The 23,793-nt window shown below is 35.0% G+C and overlaps 4 protein-coding genes across 6 annotated transcripts in view; 2 read left to right on the top strand and 2 right to left on the bottom strand.

Annotated features, from left to right (window-relative positions):
* LOC125238625 overlaps positions 1–23,793 on the top strand; it is a 48,956-nt gene that overhangs the window by 12,324 nt on the left and 12,839 nt on the right. The window contains exon 5 of the mRNA XM_048145988.1: positions 23,422–23,554. Within this exon, the coding sequence (XP_048001945.1) occupies positions 23,422–23,554 (133 nt within the window). The remainder of the gene's footprint in view (positions 1–23,421; positions 23,555–23,793) is intronic.
* LOC125238630 (pro-neuropeptide Y-like) overlaps positions 1–23,793 on the bottom strand; it is a 139,999-nt gene that overhangs the window by 111,434 nt on the left and 4,772 nt on the right. The gene's annotated exons all lie outside the window — the stretch shown is intronic.
* LOC125238629 lies at positions 1,510–20,438 on the top strand. Of its 3 annotated transcripts, XM_048145992.1 has the most exons (3): positions 18,998–19,399; positions 19,607–19,685; positions 20,007–20,438. In XM_048145992.1, exons 2-3 carry the CDS (start codon positions 19,680–19,682, stop codon positions 20,370–20,372), a joined length of 372 nt encoding a protein of 123 aa, XP_048001949.1. In that variant the 5' UTR covers positions 18,998–19,399; positions 19,607–19,679; the 3' UTR covers positions 20,373–20,438. The 3 variants fall into 3 exon arrangements, with proteins under 3 accessions (XP_048001950.1, XP_048001949.1, XP_048001948.1); XM_048145993.1 differs by lacking the exons at positions 18,998–19,399; positions 19,607–19,685 and adding an exon at positions 1,510–1,530; XM_048145991.1 differs by having other exon boundaries at positions 18,998–19,685.
* On the bottom strand, positions 8,342–18,373 carry LOC125238627. The gene is made up of 2 exons (XM_048145989.1): positions 18,233–18,373; positions 8,342–11,466 (listed from the first exon to the last, which is right to left on the bottom strand). The coding sequence occupies exon 2, from the start codon at positions 10,500–10,502 to the stop codon at positions 8,928–8,930; it is 1,575 nt and encodes a 524-aa protein (XP_048001946.1). The 5' UTR covers positions 10,503–11,466; positions 18,233–18,373; the 3' UTR covers positions 8,342–8,927.

Genomic DNA, 23,793 nt, shown 5'->3' with positions numbered 1-23,793 from the left:
AACTATCAAGATTATTTGTGTCGGCGTTGAAACGCGCGTTGAGTTGCAGGTGCTCGCGTACCGAGCGCCAACGCCATCTATCGATGGCCGTTTCGTGAAATTGATGAGCGCTCTAAGGAATAAGGAGTCTTAAGACTGTGTGGTACAGCTGATGAATTTTATGATGATGGAAAGGAATTTAAATTTTTTACAGTGTTCGACTATGTATGGTTTGGTGCAGTGTTTGACTGTGTATGGTAAGTCACTTGAACGTTTACAGAGTTTGACTGTGTATGGTTTGGTGCTTGAAGGACGACTTAGGAGGCTAGAAATAGGGGAATCTGTTAAAACTACGTGGTACAGCTGATAATATACGAAGAAAGAGTCCTGGCCCCATAGCCGAAAGGCAATTCTGCGACGCGAAACGCCACCGAAACGCTGCAGAAATGTAGTCTGGCTCTGTCGCGCCAATACGCAAGAGCGATAGAGATAGACAGCTGCGAAAAAGATATTATCGTAAGCGTTTGTGCATTCCGCTACGCACACTGAAGATGTGGACCAAATCCAGCGTGTCTAATCCACTTCAACTTTTACAGTGTTTGACTCAGTGTGGGTTGGTGCTTGATATGAATGATTTTTGGCACACCACACTGATTTAAACTTTCACGATTATTACACATCATTATTTTTAAAATCGGGACTTAATCGCGTATAACTACATATTAAACTGACCTCCAACGTTTCAAGGACGGCGTTGTCCCCGTGGTCTCGGAGAAGACTGGCTTGAAATGACATCAACACCTTCTGACAGCCGCGCGAGTTTTTCGAACTACCCGCACTTGGTTTTGATTATCAACTTGAACTGTTTGCGCACTAGGGATGTTACTCTGTCGACATACAACACTGACGATATTTGATTTAACGACTGTCGATATTATTTTCGGCTTACACTTATTAATGAGTGTAAGCCGAAAATAATATCGATAAGTTCAAGTTGATCAAAACCAAGTGCGGGTAGTTCGAAAAACTCGCGCGGCTGTCAGAAGGTGTTGATGTCATTTCAAGCCAGTCTTCTCCGAGACCACGGGGACAACGCCGTCCTTGAAACGTTGGAGGTCAGTTTAATATGTAGTTATACGCGATTAAGTCCCGATTTTAAAAATAATTTTTGGCACAGTTTATGGGCATTTCCAGAATTTGGGACCCTACAATTAGTGTAAGTTGTTAACAAAAATTAACTCACTGTCAGTTTTGTGACGATAACTAAGCATGAAAGTTCAATAACAATATTGTTTTTGTGTTAATTACTTAAACTTTAGAATAGAATAGAATAGAATAAGCGATAATCTACATTCAGAATGTGAAAAAAGAAAAAAAATTACAGATTTTATGAGTAGTGTAATATTGGTGCACCTGGATCAAAGAAGATCCAGGTGCCACCAATATTACACATTAGAATACTAATTTTAATCGATTGATCATTCAAATAATTACTCATTTTGTGTCCATTCAAGAAGTCACCTTTTCAAGTAGCGAGGTAGCAGGATGTTAGTAAGTTCTGATTTATCAGATTCAATTCTAAAAGTAACACTCAAACATTCAAATTTGTAACCAAGTCTATACGAACCATTTATCTTTTCTGATTACTCATGCCAATACTCGAAAACCAGTATAATATATGGTGTCCATGTCGGTATATGACATTGATAAATAAGAACTTCATCGATGTCTTCCACATTGTTGTCCATTTTTAATTGATTATTTATTTGCAAATTGGTTCGAGTGACTTTAGGTTTGATATTTATGATGGTACTAAAATTACTTATTACCTATATTATTTTGTTTTATAGATCATCATAATTTTAAAATAATAACACAGGTATTCATGATTATATTTTATTTTGTAAAAAAAACATTATTTTCTATACACCACTTATTCAGGCATGATACATTTTTAAAAGCGCAGACATTAGCATGATATATACAATTTTGAATATCACATTTATTTGAATATTTTTCGCATAAAGTCTTTAAATTTGGGCAGTCAAAATGTTCTAAATTATAAACATTATCACTGTCTGTTATTTCTTTCACCCACTGCACTTTTTCATAACCTTTTGTATAAATGTGTTTATCTTTACAGTAATCAACAATCAAATTCTTATAATTAAAATATGATACATAGCCTTCATTCCATAATATTCCTTTGTATTTTTCCACCCAAGAGACTTGTGAACGTTCTTTCTTTGTTAAGGTATAGAACGGATGGGGAGGGCTGATCAGAAACACAAGAAAACTTTTTTGAGAAATAATCGCCACTTCTTTTGGTATAAATTGATTATTTTCATTTTTAAATCCTTGAACATCCAAAATCACATTCATGATAATTTCCTTACTATATTACTCAAAGGTTTATACTCGACAAGCCGATCGTTTATAATTAAACAATAGGCTGTCGTTTTATCAGGTATGTCTTCTGAGGACTCGATTTCTATTCGAACGTCAACTGGGCCAGTTTTTAATGAATCGTTCTGCCTTGAGCAGTCTATTACAAATAAAGGAGTTTTTTTTAATGTGTTCAGATTAAGCAGAGGATCGACACCGACCCCATAATACGACTGACGAAAGTTGGCATACATTTCGTATAATATACTAAATTTGTCTTCGCTAAATTTTAAATTAAGAGGATCGTATGGAAAGTACTGTGAATTTAAAAATAATTTGACGTTAGTTATATTGCAGTGATCAAATATAGTAGAATTTTTTAGTTTGTTTAGTTTTCTATCAGTCTGTAATGCTAATATAACATATCTAGGCTTTTCTAACTGGGAAGCGGTTTTTACTGACCATGCATGTTTTGTTGTTTTAGGTAAAAGTGGATATTCATACAAATCCCAATTCCGGAATGCTAGTTGTATAGATCGATCTTTCTCTAAGCACTTTAGTAGTGGCAATCTATTACGGTCAGAAACTCTAACATGTGGTACCCGCCATTGGATTTTATGGATATCAATTTGAACTTGATCATTTTCTTCAAGTACAACACTATTTAAAACTGAATTACTTCTGTTTAGTACAAGTTCGTGCCTACAGTTGACTAAAATCTTATTATAATCTTCCGCGAAGCCAAGCACTTTATTCAGAGGTATTATAATGGAGAAATGACCTTGCTTTAGAATACTCCCGCTTAGATCCCAACCCCACAATGCAGCGTTCTTACTTTCTCCTTCATTCATTGAAATAAGAGATTTCATCGTTGTAGTAATCCCGCAATTTTTATTCCGGTCAATTTCAATCCCATTTAGTTCGTAACTTATATCTTTGAACAAAAATAATATGGGGTTATTTGTAAAATTTACATCTTTTGTTATTTTTTTCCCAGCAGCATCTACTCGCCATACACTTGCATACCCTTCAATGTAAATGGAGCTTGCAGATGGTAATACATACACATCTTGTTGATTTATAGGTATCCTGATTTCGTCATTTTCCTTAAAGCTATGATTGTAGGGATTGTATGAATGGATGGTATAGCTTTCAATTGAATTATCTTGTTGTGGAATATCTGTGATATGCAACATCTTATTATAAGTATTTTATTTTATTTTAAACCCAAGAGAACGAAGAAATAACTTATTGCTCTTAGTAATTCTCTTGCTAGAATTTAATCGACTTGCTCCTTTGAAGACTGGGAGTTGAATATTCGATGGTATTCTTGTAATTCCGCTTTTATTGAAAACATACATAATGTATCACTTGATTTTGTAAGGTAAAATTATGTAAACGTATGCTTAACACCCGATTCTAGACACTGTTCGAGGTTGAATGTGATACGGTAGAAGATATCGTTTATTATAATATTGTTGTATTATGTTTTTGGTCTTATTAAACACATAAGTTTACTTATTTAATAATATTTCTGCCAGAATGAATTCAGAAATTTTAAACATAAATGCCCACAGTTAAATAAATGATTTTTTTGTATATTATCGTAATTATAGCGTATATTAGCTCCCATATATTTTATGAATTCCTTTGGAGGTTTTAAATTTCCGTAACTATCAAAATATTCAATATAATTTTTATTTTTTCCATAGGCTACCCAGTGAGTACCGTTATTTTCAGATGAATCTAAATTAATAACACCACATTCCATCGGTAATGGTTTTGGTGGTAATTCATCTCTCATGAATACACCACGAAAGTAAGGAATACTTTTCGAATGTTTTATTATATCGATATTACTCAATGCTCTATTGGGTAGCCTGCCATCTAGTTTTTTTATTTGTAACATAAATTCCTAGTCCACCCTTGTAGGGTTTAAGATGCACTCCTTTTCCAATACATTTACCCTCCATTTTCATATTATGTCTCTTTAATTTAGCTAGTTGTCGTTTTGCTGATTTATAATGGTTAATAGCTTTTCTTATTCCCGCAACACCTCCTGCTAAACTTCCTGTAGCCGATAATCCTGCTAAAATTGGAATCAATGGTAGAAATCCGCCAGTTTTAGGTACTGGTATCACTCTGGGTAATTGTATAGGCAAGTCCGATGCTAATTCTTGAGCAGCAGCATACGCTAATTCCATTAGCATGTTCTTACATTTTGGCTTTAGATTACTGATATGTCTTTTAGTGTGTGAAACAAGATTATTAAAAGTTTTCTTTAAGCCAGCTCCAAATTTCTGATTGCTAAGTTTCTTCTTATTTTCGTTTTCAGAATTATTTCTCGTGCGTTTCATTTTTTATGAAATAGATTTAAATGTTGGATATGTCTGTACTGGTCTCTATAGTGTAGAGTTTGAAATACAAATGAGTGTACAAAACAGTGAAAGTAAATTTAAACCCGATTACAAACGATTTGTCTTATCAATCCAACTATTTTCACTCGGTGGAAGGCCGAGCCACTTAACATATACTTTATTTCCTTTACGTTTTAACACTCTTTCAACAAGATAAACTTGAGGATGCAAAGTTTTCTGAATTTCTTGCGCATAGAATGCTCCTAAAATAGGCCTACGCTTGGCGTCTTCTAGATAATATGTAGTGGGGTTAGTATTTCGAACATTAGTTATCTTAAATATTTCTGTTGACCAATTAGGGGTAAATCGTTTCTCGAAACATCCTTTATACTTGCTAACTCTTACAAAATCTCCAATACGAAACCTTTTGCAAACCGGGTTTTTCTTTGTTAGTAAATTCTTAATGTATCTTTGTAATACAACTCCTTTATTACTACGATTGATCGTGATCGGCGCTCTTCCCACCGTCCTATGAAAAGTATGATTATATTCTGAAACTTTCTGGTCAAGAGTTCCATCGACCCATTTATAATTACCCTTCAGACTAAACTCCTTATACAGCTTAGCTTTAAGAGTTCTTATAAGTCTTTCAACTATTGATGCCTTTTTGGTGGAAAATGTAGAGTAATGATTAATATTATATTTTTGAACAACTTTTCTGAAATTACTATTATAAAATTCATTACCCCTGTCTGTTTGTAAATTGATTGGTTTACGTCCTCTTGATAATAATGTTTCAAACATTTTGGATACGGTTTCTTTAGTCTTACGTTTGAGTGGAAATGCCCAAGCGTATTTTGAGAAACAGTCAATAATCACTAATATGTACTTATAACCAGCATTCAGTTTTGAAAAAGTCTGCATATCTATTAAATCTGCTTGCCAGAGGTCATCAATATCTCTTAAAATGACGCTTCTTCGAGGAAAATTCACCCTTGCATTTTTATGAATTTCATTTACGACGTCCGCTTTGCTCATAATGTTTATTAATATTATATTCAAATTCTTTGTTAGAAATATTCTTTTCAACTTTTGTTACTCGATTCATTAAAACCGAAATGTTTTTATCTATATTCATCACCTTTTTCATACAGGCATCGATTTTGTTTATTATTTCTGTATTTATTGTATTAGATAATATATTTTCCTCCTTTATACTTAATACTTTATTAAATTCTGCTTTACAATTATAAATATCATTGTTATTTGTCATGTCTAAGACACGTTTATTTATTCACTGAGCATTAACATAATATTTCAATTTATTTTATTGCTTTACAATACCGGCTTCCTTTAATTCTTCAATAATTGATATAATTTCATTATCATGGTTGGTGTTTCCAGCGTCTTTGGATGCAATCAAAAGTTTAAGCCTTTCAATTAATTCATTTGGATCATCCCAATAAATATAATCTGTGTTACTTTTATAATGTTTTAATGCAGGTAAGTTACCACCTGTTTTAATGTTAGTGTCAAGTAATTGTGAAAAGAGAGGTTTGATAATACTGCAATATTTTATACCTTTGTCTCCTTTTAATTTTCCGTTTGGATCAAAATCTCGTTTATGTGCGTTTGTACGGGTTAACATTTCTTTGTATTCAGTTTTATCTTTTTCAGTAACAAGACTGAGATTGGGTTTGTTTCGCATCAATAGTTCTTTCAACCCTGCGGTTAATTCAAATTTTTTGTTGTCTATAGTAATAACATATTGTTTTTCAGTATCGGAAGTCTTATTTACCAAAGACAAGTATACATCAGAATTACCCATCATCAACTTTTTATTCGTGCTACGAATCCCGAATGGTATATTGATGTCCTCATATAAATCAATCATGTCTTCTTTTTTTAGAGATAGAAGTGTATCATTATTTTGTTCTTGAGAAGTTTTATTACTAACATTAGAGTATTCATAATATTCTGAATGCTGATCAGGAGCAATTATCTCTTTGAAATTTTTGTATCCTATAGAATCATTTAAATTCTGAGATTTGTCACTCGTATCTGTACTTGTAGTCATGTTAATAGCTGGTTTAACAAAAGAACTTTGCATAACGAGGTTTTCTAATGGTTCAGTAATAGGTTTAAAAACTTTTTTTAAATTAATATTATTTTCATGTTCTTCATTATTTATCTTCTTTATTTTGTTTTTTATGTTATCTACTGCTTTGATAAGTTGATCTTTTAAATGTGTATCCATTTCAGCAGTCTTGACACCAACCTTTTAATACGAGCACTCAGTTTCAAGTGAGCCTTCGTCAACATTTAAAACATTAAATAATGGGAAATTTAAAAGTAAATAAATGTATCAAACCCCTGTCTATATCGTCCTTTATCTAGTGTACAATCTTTATTAATTAATAAAAAGCTAAAACAATCATCCCATATAATTGAACAAAGTTCTTTAAATTTTATCCAATCCATATCGGTGTTTACATGTTCATTGTATATATGTTTTAAGTTAGTATCATCTTGTTTAAAAACAATTAAGAGATTCACATTGTCTCTTAACAGTTGCTTCGGAATTTTGGAGTAAGTTTGCGATAAATAAAAACAATCAATTTGTCGATGTCTTCCCATAGCAAAGTAATTCCTAATGTTCACTTGATTTTCACATACAACATCATCGAAAATCATGATTGAATTGGTCATAGCATCATTTGGATGGATAACGTCTTTATTGTCATTAAATATTAAAAAGTTAGCATCTGGAATTTTCTCCATAATTAGTTGGAGGTAGCGATATTTTGGCTGAAAAGCGGTCTTTGAATACAAATAGATATTTTTAAACTTTAGACCATTTTCATGTAATAATAAATTTAATATTACATTAGTTTTACCACAGTTTGAAGGTCCACATATTATACAGCGGATTGTATTAGGTAATAATGTACTATGTCTTGTATTTTTATGCACGTCATTTTCAACGATTATATTATTTACTTCCAGAGTTTGGGTATGCTTAATGAATTTCATTGTTATTATGAAAAAAATATGATATCTCAACGCTTTTTATAGGATATGTCTTAACATAAATAAAACAATTGATTAACAGAGTAAATAAATTTATTAAATTTCTGGAGATTATTACAGATAGGTACAAAAAAAAAAACAAACAAAAACAAATTTTAGTATCACATTATTATATAATTTAAAATATAGTCTTACAGTGCCCCCATGGTAATGTTTGTATATTGTCAGGCAATATCTGCCTTTTATCATCGTTGCAGTTTAAAACTACTTTATCAACTTGCTGTGAATATAAAACATGTTTGATTGATCGAATCATATTCATATTATGGGTATACACTTTTTTTGTTTGCAAAACTTTGTCAAAATGTTTAATTCTTAATTTATTCGTTATAGGTTTTGTGACACCTTTTGCTTTCGTTATTGTCTTCTTTACATTTTTTAAACAGTACAGTTTTGCTCTTAATCCAATAAATTCAGTAATTACCGTACCACCAAATTCATCTTTAAATAAACCAGGTACTTTAGCATTTAGTTTAGGTATACCATAACGGTTATTGTGGTCATAATTACTAGTATCATATTTTGATATGTTTTTATTTAGATCATTGTAAAAGTCATCAGTAATAATGTTATAAAGAAGGCTATCAGTATCAGTATAACAGAGTTTCACGTTTTCTTTGTACGTTTTTTTAATGAAATTATAATGAAATTGATATAAATGTGTTTTTGCCAATTCTAAAACTGTAAATCCAATATAAATCGGGCGGTCTAAACAAATTTTTTCAGGACTTAATTGAACAGCCACAAAGTTTTCATTAAATATGGATACATTCTTTACATTAGGTTTTAATAATATTTTTTCTGCACCTAAGTGTTTGTTTGTTTTATTGTCATTGTCTTTCCATTTTATTGCTAATTGAACATGTAAATGTTTTCGCTTATTTTCAATTGTTTTTCCAAATATAGCATTATTTAATAGTTTAAAAAAGTCTTTTTCAAATGAAGTAGAAGCTTCTTGTCGTAATCGAGTATTTAGATCAATATATTTTTGTAAGAAGTTAGACTGTCTAAAACGTAGAATGCGATGTATTTTCTGTAACACTAACCCGTTCTTTAAACATTCCTTCAAATGTACGAAATGAATGATATAGTTGTATTTGTCATATAAATTTGCAATTAACTTTTCTGACTTCCCACCTGGGGAACAAACCTTTCAGGTGCAAAAGGCAAATCGGCATGCAGATCGTGTAAATGATCAGGATAACTCATGTCAACTTCTAAAATGTATCCATGTTCACCGTTTTCTGGTATAGTCAGTATGTCAAAATTTCTAACCCGATCTAAAGTTAAAAACTCAAAGTCTGATACAGGTAATTTTTGTCTCATAGCATAACCATAGAGATTGTTACAATCCAGATACATCAAATATGAGGTGGGTCTAGAAGTATCAAAATCAGGGGTGTATTTATTGTTTGCTTTTGAATTCCGAAGAGAACACTGGGCTAATCCACCACGTATCCCTCTTTCTATCATCTGATATACTTCTAAGTCGTGTATTAACTGTAATTTTACGTCTGTAAACAAAAGCATAGCATCCCAACTTAAATTAGGTGCAGATACATAATAGGCTGGGTCTAGATTATAATGCTTCAAACTTGTATTTCTAAAATGTTCAAACACATCGCTTAACAACAAGACGTCACATTTTAAGTATAAATCAGTATATTCCCCTAAAGTCATTATATTAAAAGCTGACCACACAGTTTCGGCATGATTATAATCAATATCTGAGATGTGTTTAGATTTTAGAGTATTATAAAACATTTCTTTTGTCGGTAGTTTATTGTCTTCATATTTCAACCAGGAATCAATGTAATCATAGGGATAAACACCTTTACGTGTTAATAACTGAAAGTGGTGGGTATCAGTAAATTCTTTAGACAAGTTAACAAAATCCTCTTTATTCAAACTTTTGGTTAACTCAAATAAACTGGAACTAAGAAATTGAAAAGAATCGATAAACTTTATTTCAATTGGTTTGGCGCTCGATTTGTTAGTAGAATATATAGTTTTTGTTATGCTTGAATATTTTTCCTTGGACTGTGGCATTATTTTGATAGACCCGGGGTACTTTGCAAGTTCTTCTATAAATAAATGACTATCATACCCCGTCAAATTATGTAAGACAACTGGTATAAAGGAACAGATTCTGTATTTCAAATTGCAAAGTGAATGAGCTGCACCTCTGTACTCTGATGTAATGTGATCGTGATCACGGACTTTGTCACCAAATAAAAACTGCTTACAAATATGACAGTGTGTAGCATTCTCATAATTACACTTTTCTTTATATGTTAATGGATTCATAGGATTATTTTTAATTAGTATGTTGTGAATTTCATGAATATCGTTTATTAACCATTCAACAAAAACTTTTACACAATCTTCACCTCTGTAAGAAACATATTTATTCAAACTTGCATCGTGCGAGCAGCATATGTAATAACCGAAACATGTCGGGACATGCTTTTTTAGGTTTTGCGTATTTTTACTACTGTCTGAATTACAATTAATTAACATACTTTCAAAATCAGCGTATATAATAAAATTGATTTTTTGTTTACGTTCGAAGTTCTTAAATTGAATGACAGTATTTTCATTAGGTAAAACTGTTACAATTTCGGAACAATGGTGTGTTTTAAATTTATTATCGCTTTTAAAAAATTGCAAACATGAGTCACAGAAATGCATGTGGCCTCTATGTAAAGTTACTTGTCTTCTAACTAATCGTACCAGGTCTTTAATTAAACAGTAATGTCCTTTACCAACGACTTCAATATATAATAGATTAAAATGATTATTTTTCTTTGATTTGGATCTATATAGAGGACCTGTTACTGCATACTTATTATCCAATCCATATATACAAATGCTTATATCAGGGTTATTTTTTCAAATAACTGTATATCGCTGACTGATAATGGGAATGACATTCCATCGATATTTAAAACATCTGAATAGTGCGGGTATGATTTAGTTCGACACACATTATTCTTTGCAGGATATAGACCAGCCAGTATACTCCATAAAAAGCAACAATTATCGTTGTTTTGAATATTAATGCAGCTTTTAGTATTTTTGACACTTGGGGGTAAAGGTATGTAAGTACCTCCTCGCATCGGACAATACTTGTTTACGTTAACTTCTAAATGACTTATTGCGACAAAAGACCAGCCTGATTCACGGTGCTCAAATTCTATAACTTTATTTTTTAAATGTTCAATCGTATTTTCAAACAGTTCATTGATATTTGTGTTTTCATAAATAACATCATATTTTGTATTGAATGACTTTAACTGTTGTTTGCCTGAATGAGGTAATGTAAAGTAAACGAAAAGCTCATAGTTTATTTTGATACTTTTATGTTCCCGTAATGACATTTCTACAACTTTCATAATGTTACTTTTGATATCACACAAAAACGTCTCAGGAGTTACGTATTCATTTTGTGTTGCATTCAGACGATAGGTGACTATTCTGTTTTTAAAGGCTGTTGCTATAATTTCAATATTATTCAAATCAGTTTTCAATATGCAATTCGATTTATGTAAATTAGTTCTCAAATGGGCATTGTATTCATTCTTAGGCAATTTAATTTGACATTTGTCACATTTCATTAAAATAGTTCTGGATAACGGACGGTTACGTGATCCCACTGTAAACAAAATAACACACTTTATAGATATCATTTTATTCCAAATTAGTACTACAATAGATATACATTTATAATTAATTAAAGTATGTATTATATAATACTTATATTCCATTTCATAACATAGGTAATGTAATTCAAAATGAATATGGGTAAAAAACATTATTAATAGATGTCAACAAATAAATGAGGGCTCACATCTGTGCTATTACTTTTACGTTGTGTTCAGGATAGTTGGATCCACGCATAGTTCAATCTATGCAATTGGTCCCATATTTTACAAAAAGGAATAATTCTATGTACGAAAAAGAAATAAATTCACTCTAACACGTTTGAACATTTAGTTAAAATTATTCACAGAACGTAAAAGGAATACCACAAATATCAGCTCGTTATTTATACACCGGTCAAATCTTACATGAAAATCGGCTAAAAAAACAAAGTGTGATGTAAAGCTGGATTTTTGGTATGTTATTTGGAGTCCTTGGGGGAATGTAAGACTATATTTTGCAAGCAAAAAAAAAGTGTGCTAACTTCGTAATTTAAAAAAAAAAGTAAAAAAATCGGATGTTTTTTGGTTTTTATTTTTTTATTAAAAAACTATGCGTTTTTGGTCAAAAGTTGCTGTGTAATGTTGAAAGCGCATTAAATTTTAAACAGTTTGACATCTTTTTTATCAATGTCCGTCAAATAGTTTTCGAGATATGAAGCGTCAAAAAAGGTTAATTTTTGACGCATTTATAAAATGTAGCGTTTTGCCAATGTTTTTAGACAAATATCTGCAAAATACTTCATGATATGATATATATTGCAATATAACATTGTATAAAAAGTATTTTGCTTTAGTTTTAGTGCAAATAAAGGTCAGTAAGACGAATAATTACTTTGGTAAACAAAAAAAAAATCTATAAATAGAGAAGCTAAGAGTCTGGTAGATTGGTTAAGGTAAAATAGTTGACGCTAAAATTTTTAGGTTGAAAGTGCTATCTATTCGATCTTACTTTCTTTGATATCCGTTTATCTGAAAAAATTGTCTAAGCTAACTTTGCATCGATTTGACTATTACTAATGAAGAAATAAAATACAGTAAAATTTGGAATTTTAGTAAATTAGAAAAATAAAACAGAATTAGTTACATTTTCCTGGTTCTGCATCTTGATGGCACAACTCCTGTAGTGATAGAAAGTCCAATTGAGTTGTATTTGACCACCAATTGCTGTGGAATAAACTACGGGAACGAAAAGCGCCCACGCCAATTATTAAGATACTGGAGAAGTGGTATTCCTAGCAGAAGAACGTAGTAAGATGGAAGTCAACTCTGTCCACAGCCAGCGGGCTAAACTGTGGCGTGAGACAAGGAGGCAGTATGTCTCCGGCTCTCTTCAGCATGTACATGGATGGGCTGTCGCAGACTTTGACCAGTACCGAGGTTGGCTGCTCCATCAATGGGCAAATGATAAATCACATCGCATATGCAGACGATATGGTCCTACTAGCACTATCTGTGGGAGCTATGCGTAAGTTACTTGCAGAATGCGAGAGATATGCCAGCCAGCATAACATGAGATACAATCCGGACAAGTCTGAATTTATGCTCATGGAGGCAGCACATATGCCCACACATGTACCACCTCTTTTGCTTGATGGAATTCAATTGCGGAGAGTACACGAAGTCAAATATCTTGGCCACATCTTGTTCTCCAGTTTAAAAGACCAGGAGGACATAGAAAGGCAGAGGCGAGCCACCGCAGTAAGGGCAAACATGTTGGCTAGAAGATTCGCCAAATGTAGTGACAGCGTAAAAAGACAGCTGTTCCTCAGTTTTTGTACAAGCGTGTATACTGTCGAGTTATGGTCCGACTACACCTGCGTGGCGGTGAGAGACCTGCGCGTGCAATACAACACATACTATGTACTGATATTTCGTTAAACGGAGAATACTATGATTCGGGCACGTCCACGACAACGCTCGTGAGATTGCATCGATGTTATTGACCCTCAGTGATATGCTTTAAAAACCAGTCCGTACAAGAACAATTTCGGAACAATAAATGAAAAAAATGAAAATGAAAAAAATTTTATTTCAGGCGTGATCCCATAAATTTGTTAGTAAACTTAAACAACTATCCCTACTCTATATTAGTCACAATAATAACAAAAATAAATTAAATTAAATTAAAATATAAATTAAATTAAAACACTACAACAATAAACAAATAATATTCCTAAAAATTATTTTTTTTATTATATTTTGGAGCAACTTCTATAGGGCTCATGGAGTTTGCTCCAGCGTCTCATGAGAGGGCTGTCCATCCTGGAGACTAATGCGTTCAGGAGACCGTTGGTACCACCCTGCAATCGATACCACTGGGAACCCGCTCTTTTACGCATGATAGCATAAAAGTCGTCCGTATGGGCATCCGCGAACATCCCAGATGCGCTGCAGTACCGAGGAGGCCCATCAGTATCCTAAACGCATTATTATATTGAATACGCAGGGCGTTGTATGCTCGCTGCGTATAACTGGCCCACAGGCTGCAAGTATAGAACGATTGACAATAAGATTTAAATAATGTGATCTTGACTTCATTACTACACTTTGCAAACCTGCGCACCAGCATGTTGCATCGAACAGCCAACGCCCTACGTTCCCGCTCCACATCTATGTCATCACTGAGAGTCTCGGTGAGCCAGTGACCCAGGTATTTAAACCGCTGTACCCTGTCCAGGACGGCGCCATTCAACTCTACAGGAGGTACTTCCTCTAGTTTCATGTTGCCTGCCCTGAAGACTAGTAACTCACTTTTAGTGGTGTTATACCTGAGCCCATGTCTCTCCGCGTAGAGCTCACATATCCTCACGAGCCTCCTGAGCGCACTGACAGAGGGAGCCAACAGCACCATGTCGTCAGCATAACTTATATTGTTGAGACAAGTACCGCCAATGTGACACCCGACCTTGGCGCCGGTGAGTTCCTCTATCAGTCCATCCATATACACATTAAATAAGGTTGGAGAGGTTACCCCCCCTGCCTCACTCCGCAGTCAAGAATATACTCGTCCGAATATACGCCTGCCCATCGCACAGAGTTGATTTGATTGCTGTACCAGTAATCAAATACCGCAATCAACTCTGCCGGGAGACTGGTCTTGGACGACAGCTTGCTCCACAAGATGTCGTACGAGACCAGATCAAATGCTTTGGATAGGTCTAGAAAGCAGGCGTACACTGGGCTTTCCTGCTTTACATAGTATTGGACAGTACTTTTCACACAAAATATAGCTGACTCCGTAGACACTCCCGCCTGAAAACCAAACTGAGCGTCCCTAGCTTTGTAGTGTCTACGAAGCTGGCCATCAAGAAGCCTGTCCAGCACCTTAGCCGCGATTGTCGCCAACGAGATCGGTCTGTAGTTGCTGAGGTCAGACACATCCCCCGTTTTATTTTTTATTATAGGCACAACAGTGGTTTTCATTAGTGCACTCGGTAAGTATGAATGACTCACACACAAGTTAAATAGTAACGCGAGCACTCGCGGAAGATGTGTCCCGGCATGTCGTAAGTGCTCAACACTAAGCCCATCATGCCCCGGAGATTTCCCAGACGTCATTGTTTTAATGACAGAGGAAACGTCATTTGCCGAGAAACGCACCGACACTTTTGATGGACACGTACCGAGCACTGGCATAGTCCGACCCAGCGAAGACTTGACCTGAAAATGTTGTTTAAACAAGTTGGCTATATCAGTGGGCTCACACTCACCCGCAACGCTCACAGGCAGGCTAGGTCTCAAATTAAGCTTACCCGTTTCTTTCCAAAATTTACTAAAATTTTTTGCTGAGTGGAGAGTCGAAATAATATCCATTTTGATCTTTTGTTGATTATCTTGACACCACTTCAGCTTACTTTTGAAATGCTTTCTTGACTCATACATTTGTTCATAAATGTGCCCACTGGCAGGCCTATTAAACGCAATCCACTGCTGAAAGTATAACCTTGCCTGGCTGTGAGCATCTTTCACATATTTATTCCACCCCGTAACGTGTTTATAGCGTAGATTCTTAGTACTTAATGTTCTAGATAGAAAAGCCGCCTCACTTAACGAAGAAATTATATTATTATACAAACTATCCAAATGTTGTCTATGATCTAGAGAATTACACATATTATCACAGCAATTAATAAAAATGTTAGGAAAATTAATATTTTTCAATTTCAAATTACATAAGTCAGTATATTTATCTATTTGTTCAGGCGTTCGCTCACCCCACATAACATCATTTTTATTACAATTAACACTACAATTTCGCTTAGGCACTATAGAATTTATATTATAGCTTATTTCTAGCGGATAGTGATCTGACCAATAAACATCATGATGCACCTTTACATTCATAATACCCTGCCACGCAGACTCTGTTACTAAGCAATGATCAAGCCAACGCCGGCAATCATTATGCGCATCGCTTACAAAAGTGTACGTGTCAGAGTTAATTCCAAGGAATTCTAAATCTACACATCGGAAGCTTTGCTCAGAGCAAAAGCTCAGGAGCTCATTGGCAAAAAGTCCGCCAGGGTGAGCATTAAAATCTCCTAGGACTATGGCTGATTCGATATCATGACTACTTATAATGGCACTTATCTCACTCAGGCATTCTGTAAACTCTGTTAGATTTTCCACTGAGTTAGTAGGCATATACACTGAAAAAACCAATAAACCGCGCTCACCCATGCCAACCTTTATCGCTGTTATCCGTACACTTTCACATGTTATCACTGACACTATAGGGAAATCACGTTTACGCCAAAGTAGTGCTACTCCTCCATAGGGCCTTCCCCTCAGTACCTCCACCGAAGTATCCACCGCAGATTTACCCGTGTACCCAAACTCGTCGCTTATTGTTCCCAACAGCCCAATATCGTGAGGCATCAGCCAGTGTTCTTGTAAGGCAATGATATCAGCTTGTTTACATAATGTGCGCACGCAGTCTATCGATCTCATTACAGATTTACAATTAAAACTAATGAACGACTTTCCTTTATTATTCTTAGTTTCCATTTAACTACAAGTAGTACTCCGCCAGCCTTTACTCCTCAAGTTTACGAACTTTCTAAATAAAATACCGTCGGGCCATAAGCTTTCATCTAAGAAAATGGCCAATCTACTTCCTGGTACATAAACTTTGAATGCATTGTAGCCCTTATCTCTTTTTAATGTCACAGGCTCCAACGTGACTTGCAGGTTGGTTTTCTCAAATATGTAAGAGGAAACATCACTCATTGAGGTCTCTTTGTGCACAAAGTTCAGAAATAACGGTACCATTACATCGGCCGCTCTAAATTTTTGCTGTGGCTCGGCGAGGGCTTTTCCTTTTTTACCTATATATCGGTTTCTATACCTATTTCGCTGAACCATCGTCCATTTATTCGATTCATCATTTAATGCATCTTTTACTTCGATGCGCGCTGCCTGCGCCGTGATTTCCGCATATGATAAAGCGCTGTCAAATGATGATTGAAATAAAAACGCACCTCGCCTCATATTTACATTTGCATTGGTACAGCTATTATAGTTACATTTATTATTCGGGGAAACTGACTTTAGGTTTTCAAGCTCACTCCTTAACGTGTCCACTTGTTCAGTTGTAGCGCAAGTTTCTTTTATTTGCTTTATCTCAGATTGCAAGACGACTATGTCCTTTAGAAGTCTCGTAACATCCACTTGATCAAAGGTTAAAGGTGGCAAACGGTGCAGCTCCTTCGCCACAAAAATCGGTATTATGTCTGGCTCCGTTCCTCTTAGCAAGCCAATGATGTCATTGAGATTTCTGTGATCTTTTCCTTCACTTCGGCGAATAATCTTACGTTTAGCACTCGGAATCGAATCGAACAGCAACCTCTTCGCTTCCTCAATTTCATCTGGTGAAAAAGCCGTTACACAAATTTGGACGAGGCCCTTGGCCCCCATCACGTCTATTTTATTTTGAATAAATGCAAGCACTTCATTTATAACTATGTTACAGTTTTTACACTTTATTACTTTCGAGGTCATTGCCTCTCTTTAAATGAGTCACCCGTACGATAAGCGCGTCCGAACAGTTAGTCGCGCGGAGCGGAACTGTCTGAAAAACTGAAAAAGATGTCAAACTGTTTGGAATTTAATGCGATTTCAACATTACAAAGCAACTTTTGACCAAAAATGAATAGTTTTTTAATAAAACGGCAAAAACCAAAAAAAGTCTGATTTTTTAACTTTTTTTTTTAAATTACGAAGTTAGCACTGCACCATTTTTTTGCTTGCAAAATATAGTCCTACATTCCCCCAAGGACCCCAAATAACATACCAAAAATGCAGCTTTACATCACACTTTGTTTTTTTATTTCTCTTTTTGACCAGTGTATTATTAGTCATTTATTTATAATCCTCGTATTTTATTACAGATGCACTAATAAGTGTGGTAATAAGAGATATATACGAGGGCTTAAATTGATCAATAATAATTGCTAACAAATGACGGCGCACATGTTCGGTATTCCTTTCGCGTTGCGTGAATAAAATTAGCCAAGTGTCTCCAAGCTTCAGTATTATCATCGGTTCGGTTTTTAATATTTACTACAGCATGACGCCATCGATTTACTGGTGTCACCTTTTCAATATCATCGCATTTATACACTTTGACCTCAACAAAGTGGGTGCCCTTTTTATCAGGATTTGTCTGACGAGCAAAACCGTTCGCAAGTCGTCGTGAAATGTACGATAATAATTTACCCTCCCCTGCAGGTTGGTTCGCTTCTAATCCCTCGTCATCGCTATCGGCACCGAATAGTTCCGCTGCAGTGCCGTGCCGCGGCTTCACAGGAGCTATTCTGACCCTCTTGCTCGAGCTTGCTGACGATGTCGATGGCTTGGATTTTTCTTTTTTCGACCGCGTCAGCCTTCGGTGGTAGCGGTGGCGGTGCTGGCAAATCTTCCTCAGTGGAGGATGAGAGATACGAATCGGTATGGGACGAACGTTTTGACCTGGAAATAAAAATAAGTTACTATTAAAATATTATTAATTTATAATCTGCGTTAGAATACTACGTAAAGGCTATTTTATGGTTTTGAGAACACACAACTATCTAATATTTATGTATACACCTACCTCTTGCTCGAGCTCGTCGATGTTGGCGGCTTGGATTTTTTCTTTTTGTCGATCACGTCAACCTTCGGCGGTGGCGGCGGCGGTGCCGACGAATCTTCCTCCGTGGAGGATGAGAGATATAAATCTTCAGCGTGGGACGAGGGTTTTGACCTGGAAATAAAATAAATAATGTGCTATTAAAATAATTCATTTATAATTATAATTCTCCATTACTCTAACGTTGTTTTATTTGAATAATGATTAATTATTTTTACGAGTTTGTTACTTTGCGAATATAAATAAATAAATAATATAGGATATTCTTACTAAGTCCTACAGTAAGTTTGCGTTGCGAGTACTCGCATAATAACACATAGAAAACAACCATGACTCGGGAACAAATATATATGTGTTCATCACACAAACCCTTACTGAGATTCGACCCAGAAGCCCCTGGCTTAGTAGCTAGTCACTAACCAGTAGGTCAGATAAGTCGTCAAAATTATATAAGCAACATTACAATATACATTTATTCACACTTACATTGTATGATGATGATGTCCTTGTAGCTTCAGTAGAGAGAACAGTGGGTTTTCCTTGCTTCCTGTGTAGCGGAATGAATCAAGAGGATCGATCTGAGGAGCTTAAGTAGTGAAAATTCACGTGGAGCTAACGCAATACCTATATGAAATTTGTCAACGTGATTGAAAAACGCAACTCAGCACTTAGTCGGTGGAAACAATCATCGATTGCAAATCCCACAACGCAGCAAAATCAGATCACCGTGTATAATATAAAACAAATACGTGAAGGTACTTACCATATATTTTTTTTATTCATTAAATTCATTTTATGGTTTTAATCTTAGAAAAACAGACAATGTCGCGATCGGAGCTAGTATATTTTCTTTGCTTTAGTGCATTATTGCTAACATCGTAAATCCAATCGTATCTCAATACAATGTGATGTCATTTTTTTTAAACGTTTGATTTTGAACTCTAATAACACAATAATTTCAGATATAAACCCCCGAAAATAAGTGAAAATATTATTTACTCTTATATATTCAACGCGATTAGTTCTACGGAAAATATGTCGGTAAGTATTTTTTTTAGAGTGAGTGTTTGTATTATTATTATAAAATAATTTCAAATTATAATGGTTACATTACTCATACGTAATTGATATAAAATAATAATTAAGTAAATACAATTTTTAATGTATGTGTCTGCTTAGCGCTAAGTCCACCTGTAGTCACCTACTTCGTTAATTTCATCGGATTTCTCTGTAACTTATGTTTTTTTTTTTTGTGTGCAATAAAATATTTTATTATTAATGTAACTTATTTCAAGTTTTCATTTAATTAAAAGTTAATACTCGTAGTTAACATTAAACTAATAACTTAATTATTAATTACAGGATACATCAGAACACCTATTCAACTTCGTTCCTTTGGCATCATCCCAAACTCAAAGTCAGAGTGAACGGGAGTCAGGGGTGAGACGTCTGTCCTTGGGGGTCAAGAGGAAGGCAACACCCGTTTACTCGTTTATCAAAAAACCACATCGGAATGGAGGTACAAAAGTCATCAAAATAGAAATTTACGACAGTAACAAATTGAATGAGAACTTTGAACATATATGTAAATGTAATGCCGAGCTGTGTGCCCAATATGTAGTGAAAAATACGTTATTAGACCAAGTTTACGAATTAACGCGTAGAGTAATTGACAAGATAGACGAAGGTTTGTCCTCAGATACGCCACATGGGTACACCATCGAATAAGGGTACAATTTAATGTGATTGTGTAATATGAACATAGTTCTTAAGTTAATAAACATTATAAAAGTACACGTAATTTCATTTAACTATATCCAACTTTTACCTCAATGTTAATTACCTAGAGTAGGTACATAAAACTATAAAATAATATCTTATTAAGAGAACAGTACCTAACTCATCAGTACGAAATCAAAATCATTACTCATATCGGGTAGACATTTCTATTTAGAGATTTCAGATTACATACCTCAATGTATACAAAAACTCGATTATAGTTATACCGTGTTAATTACCTACTAATATTCTAAATATCCCCCTCTTAAATACATGACTTCCTTAATTGATGTAAAATTAGCACATATTTGAATAGGTAGGTAAAACGAGTCAACTAGATGTACCTAGTACAAGCATTCTCCTATCTCGCTAGTTCCATTGAATACATGACTTCTTGAATGGAGACGAAATTAATATTTGAATGATGATTTCTTGGATTGCTTTGAAAAGTATTCGAACGTGTAATATTTATTGCAGTTACATTTACGTAATCTACAAGTATTCTGCTACCTCACTTCTTGAATATGAGACTTCTTAAGTGAACGAAAAATTTTTTAATGATCGATCGATTCGAATTAGTACCTATTATAATATGTAATATTGGTGGTAGCTAGATGTACCTACTAGCATTATAATACCTCACTACTTGAATACGTGACATCTTGAATGGATGCAAAATGAGTATTTGAATGATCGATCGATTCAAATTAGTATTCTAATGTGTAATATTGGTGGCACCTGGATCTTCTTTGATCCAGGTGCACCAATATTACACTACTTTTATGCTTAACTGTCGACACAAAACTGACAGCGAGTACATTTTTAGGGTTCCGTAGTCCCTTATAGTTTCGTCATATCTGTTTGTCCGTCCGTCCGCGGATAATCTCAGTAACCGTTAGCACTAGAAAGCAGAAATTTAGTACCAATATGTATTTTAATCACGCCAACAAAGTGCAAAAATAAAAAATGGAAAAAATGTTTTATTAGGGTACCCCCCCCCCCCTACATGTAAAGTGGGGGCTGATATTTTTTTTCATTCCAACCCCAACGTGTAATATATTGTTGGATAGGTATTAAAAAATTAATAAGGGTTTACTAAGATCGTTTTTTGATAATACGAGGATCATGCCAAAAGAAATTAGATACTCAAGATTTACATACTTTATTCTTTATTACAGCTATCTATTTTTTCGAAGTATTCACCGTGAACACGTATACACTTTTCCATCCGTCTAAACCACTTAGAAAATACCGATGACCACTCTTCTTTAGACACCTCAGAAATTTCGTAATTATACGCAGCCAGGGCATCTTCTTTGTTCTCAAATCGCTTTCCTTTTAATTTTTCTTTAATTTTAGGAAAAAGGTAAAAATCACAGGGGGCTAGGTCAGAGGAATATGGGGGGTGGGGCAGAATAGTCACGTTTTTTGAGCTGAAATAGTCAAGTGTTCTAGCGGAAGTGTGCGGGGCAGCGTTGTCGTGGTGCCAGAGCAGGTGCCGGGTTCCTGACTTCGGCCGCTTGTCACACCAAGCTGACAGTACTCTTGGGGCACAAACTGTCACATACCATTCTGAATTAACTGTCTTTTGATCTTCTAGCACTATTTTAGCAATATGTCCCGTCTTGCAGAAAAATGAGGCAACCATTTGTTTTTGTGTGCTTCGGGTTCGGCGACATTTTGTTGGCGTCGGCTCATCTTCAAAACACCATACTGTGGACTGTCGCTTTGTTTCGGGATCGTAGTTATATAGCCATGTTTCGTCACCTGTAAGTATATCATATACGTTTTTTTTCTCGCCTGCGTGGAATTTATCTATCATAAATTTGCACCAATCCACGCGACGGCCTTTCTGTAAATCGGTGAGCTTGTGCGGCACCCATCTTGAACAACGCTTATGAAGAGACAGATTACTATGAATTATAGTTTGCAATGCTGCTGATCCTATGTCCAGTTCACGCTCGAACTCTACATATGTAATTCGTCGGTTCGCACGAATATTTTTTTCCACAGCCTGTACATTTTCTTCAGTGACTGCGGTTGGCGGCCATCTGGTCTTCGCCTCATCTTCAAAGCTCTCCCATCCTCTTTTAAATTTAGAAAACCAATTAAAAACAGTTGCACGTGAACACGCAAACTCTCCAAAAGTCGAAACTAAAAGTTCAAAACACTCATGAGGTTTTAAACCTTTTTTTAAAGTCATAATATATCATAACACGAAAATCACGTCGAGTAAGCTCCATTGTTGCAGAAAATTCCCGCCAAAATTATTTAGAAAAAAAATAATTAAAAAAAGAATCCTAAGAATTTCCAAGTGTTCCATTTTTAAATTTATAAGCAAAAAAACCTACCTTTAAAATGGTGTATAACTGGCCAGTATCGATCAAATGACCATGGAGTATCTAACTTCTTTTGGCATGACCCTCGTATTAATATTTTCGGAAATAATCGCTCCTAAAGGAAAAAAAAAGTGCGTCCCTCCCTCCCTCTAACTTTTGAACCATATGTTTAAAAAATATGAAAAAAATCACAAAAGTAGAACTTTATAAATACTTTCTAGGAAAATTGTTTTAAACTTGATAGGTTCAGTAGTTTTTGAGAAAAATACGGAAAACTACGGAACCCTACACTGAGCGTGGCTCGACACGCTGTTGGCCGGTTTTTTATTGTTAACAACTTACGCTAATTGGGGAGGCTCAAATTCTGAAAATGCCCTTATTTATGTATGGGTAGAAGTTTTTTACCTTTTCTCCTTAATATAGGGGTAAAATAATTCCGAATCACAGAAATGCTCGGGTAATTTTGAAAGGGGAATCTTGATGGAAAATAATGGTGGTTTTCATATGACTTTCGAAATTACCCTAATGCACCTTACTTGCTATTTTTTCAAAGCCGCTTTTTTCTCGTGATGGAAAAGTTTGACTAAATACCTACTTATTAAAAAAGTACTTAGTGATTTAATTATCTTTGCCCTCCTAATATTTATTTCACCTTACAGTGGCAGAACCGAACCCACGTACCAGTCCCAGAGACTGGTGCCGACTGCGTCGCTGTTCAAAGGGTGTCCCACGACAGAGGAGTGTTCCTCGACCTTCCTTGTGAGCTGGAGAGACCGTTCGTCTGCGAAAAAGGTAAATATCCTAACGCCGTGCCTTGCGTGGGCGACGGTCGCGCGACCGTCGCCGTCGCGTCTCATACTTCCATATCGATAAGGTTTGATTTCGTGTGCGTCGCATCGCCGTCGCGCGACCATCGCGCGACCGTCGCCCACGCAAGCCGCGGCGTAACACAACAATAAAGAACGATTTTAATACTGCACTGAGAAAGCCCATACAAAATAGCGTACCCCTAAAACGTATGAGACTTTTCG

Source organism: Leguminivora glycinivorella, chromosome 24 (genome assembly GCF_023078275.1).
Source record: "Leguminivora glycinivorella isolate SPB_JAAS2020 chromosome 24, LegGlyc_1.1, whole genome shotgun sequence".
NCBI lineage: Eukaryota > Metazoa > Arthropoda > Insecta > Lepidoptera > Tortricidae > Leguminivora > Leguminivora glycinivorella.
The sequence above is the reverse complement of the archived record's forward strand: the minus strand, read 5'-3'. Positions and strand labels throughout refer to the sequence as shown.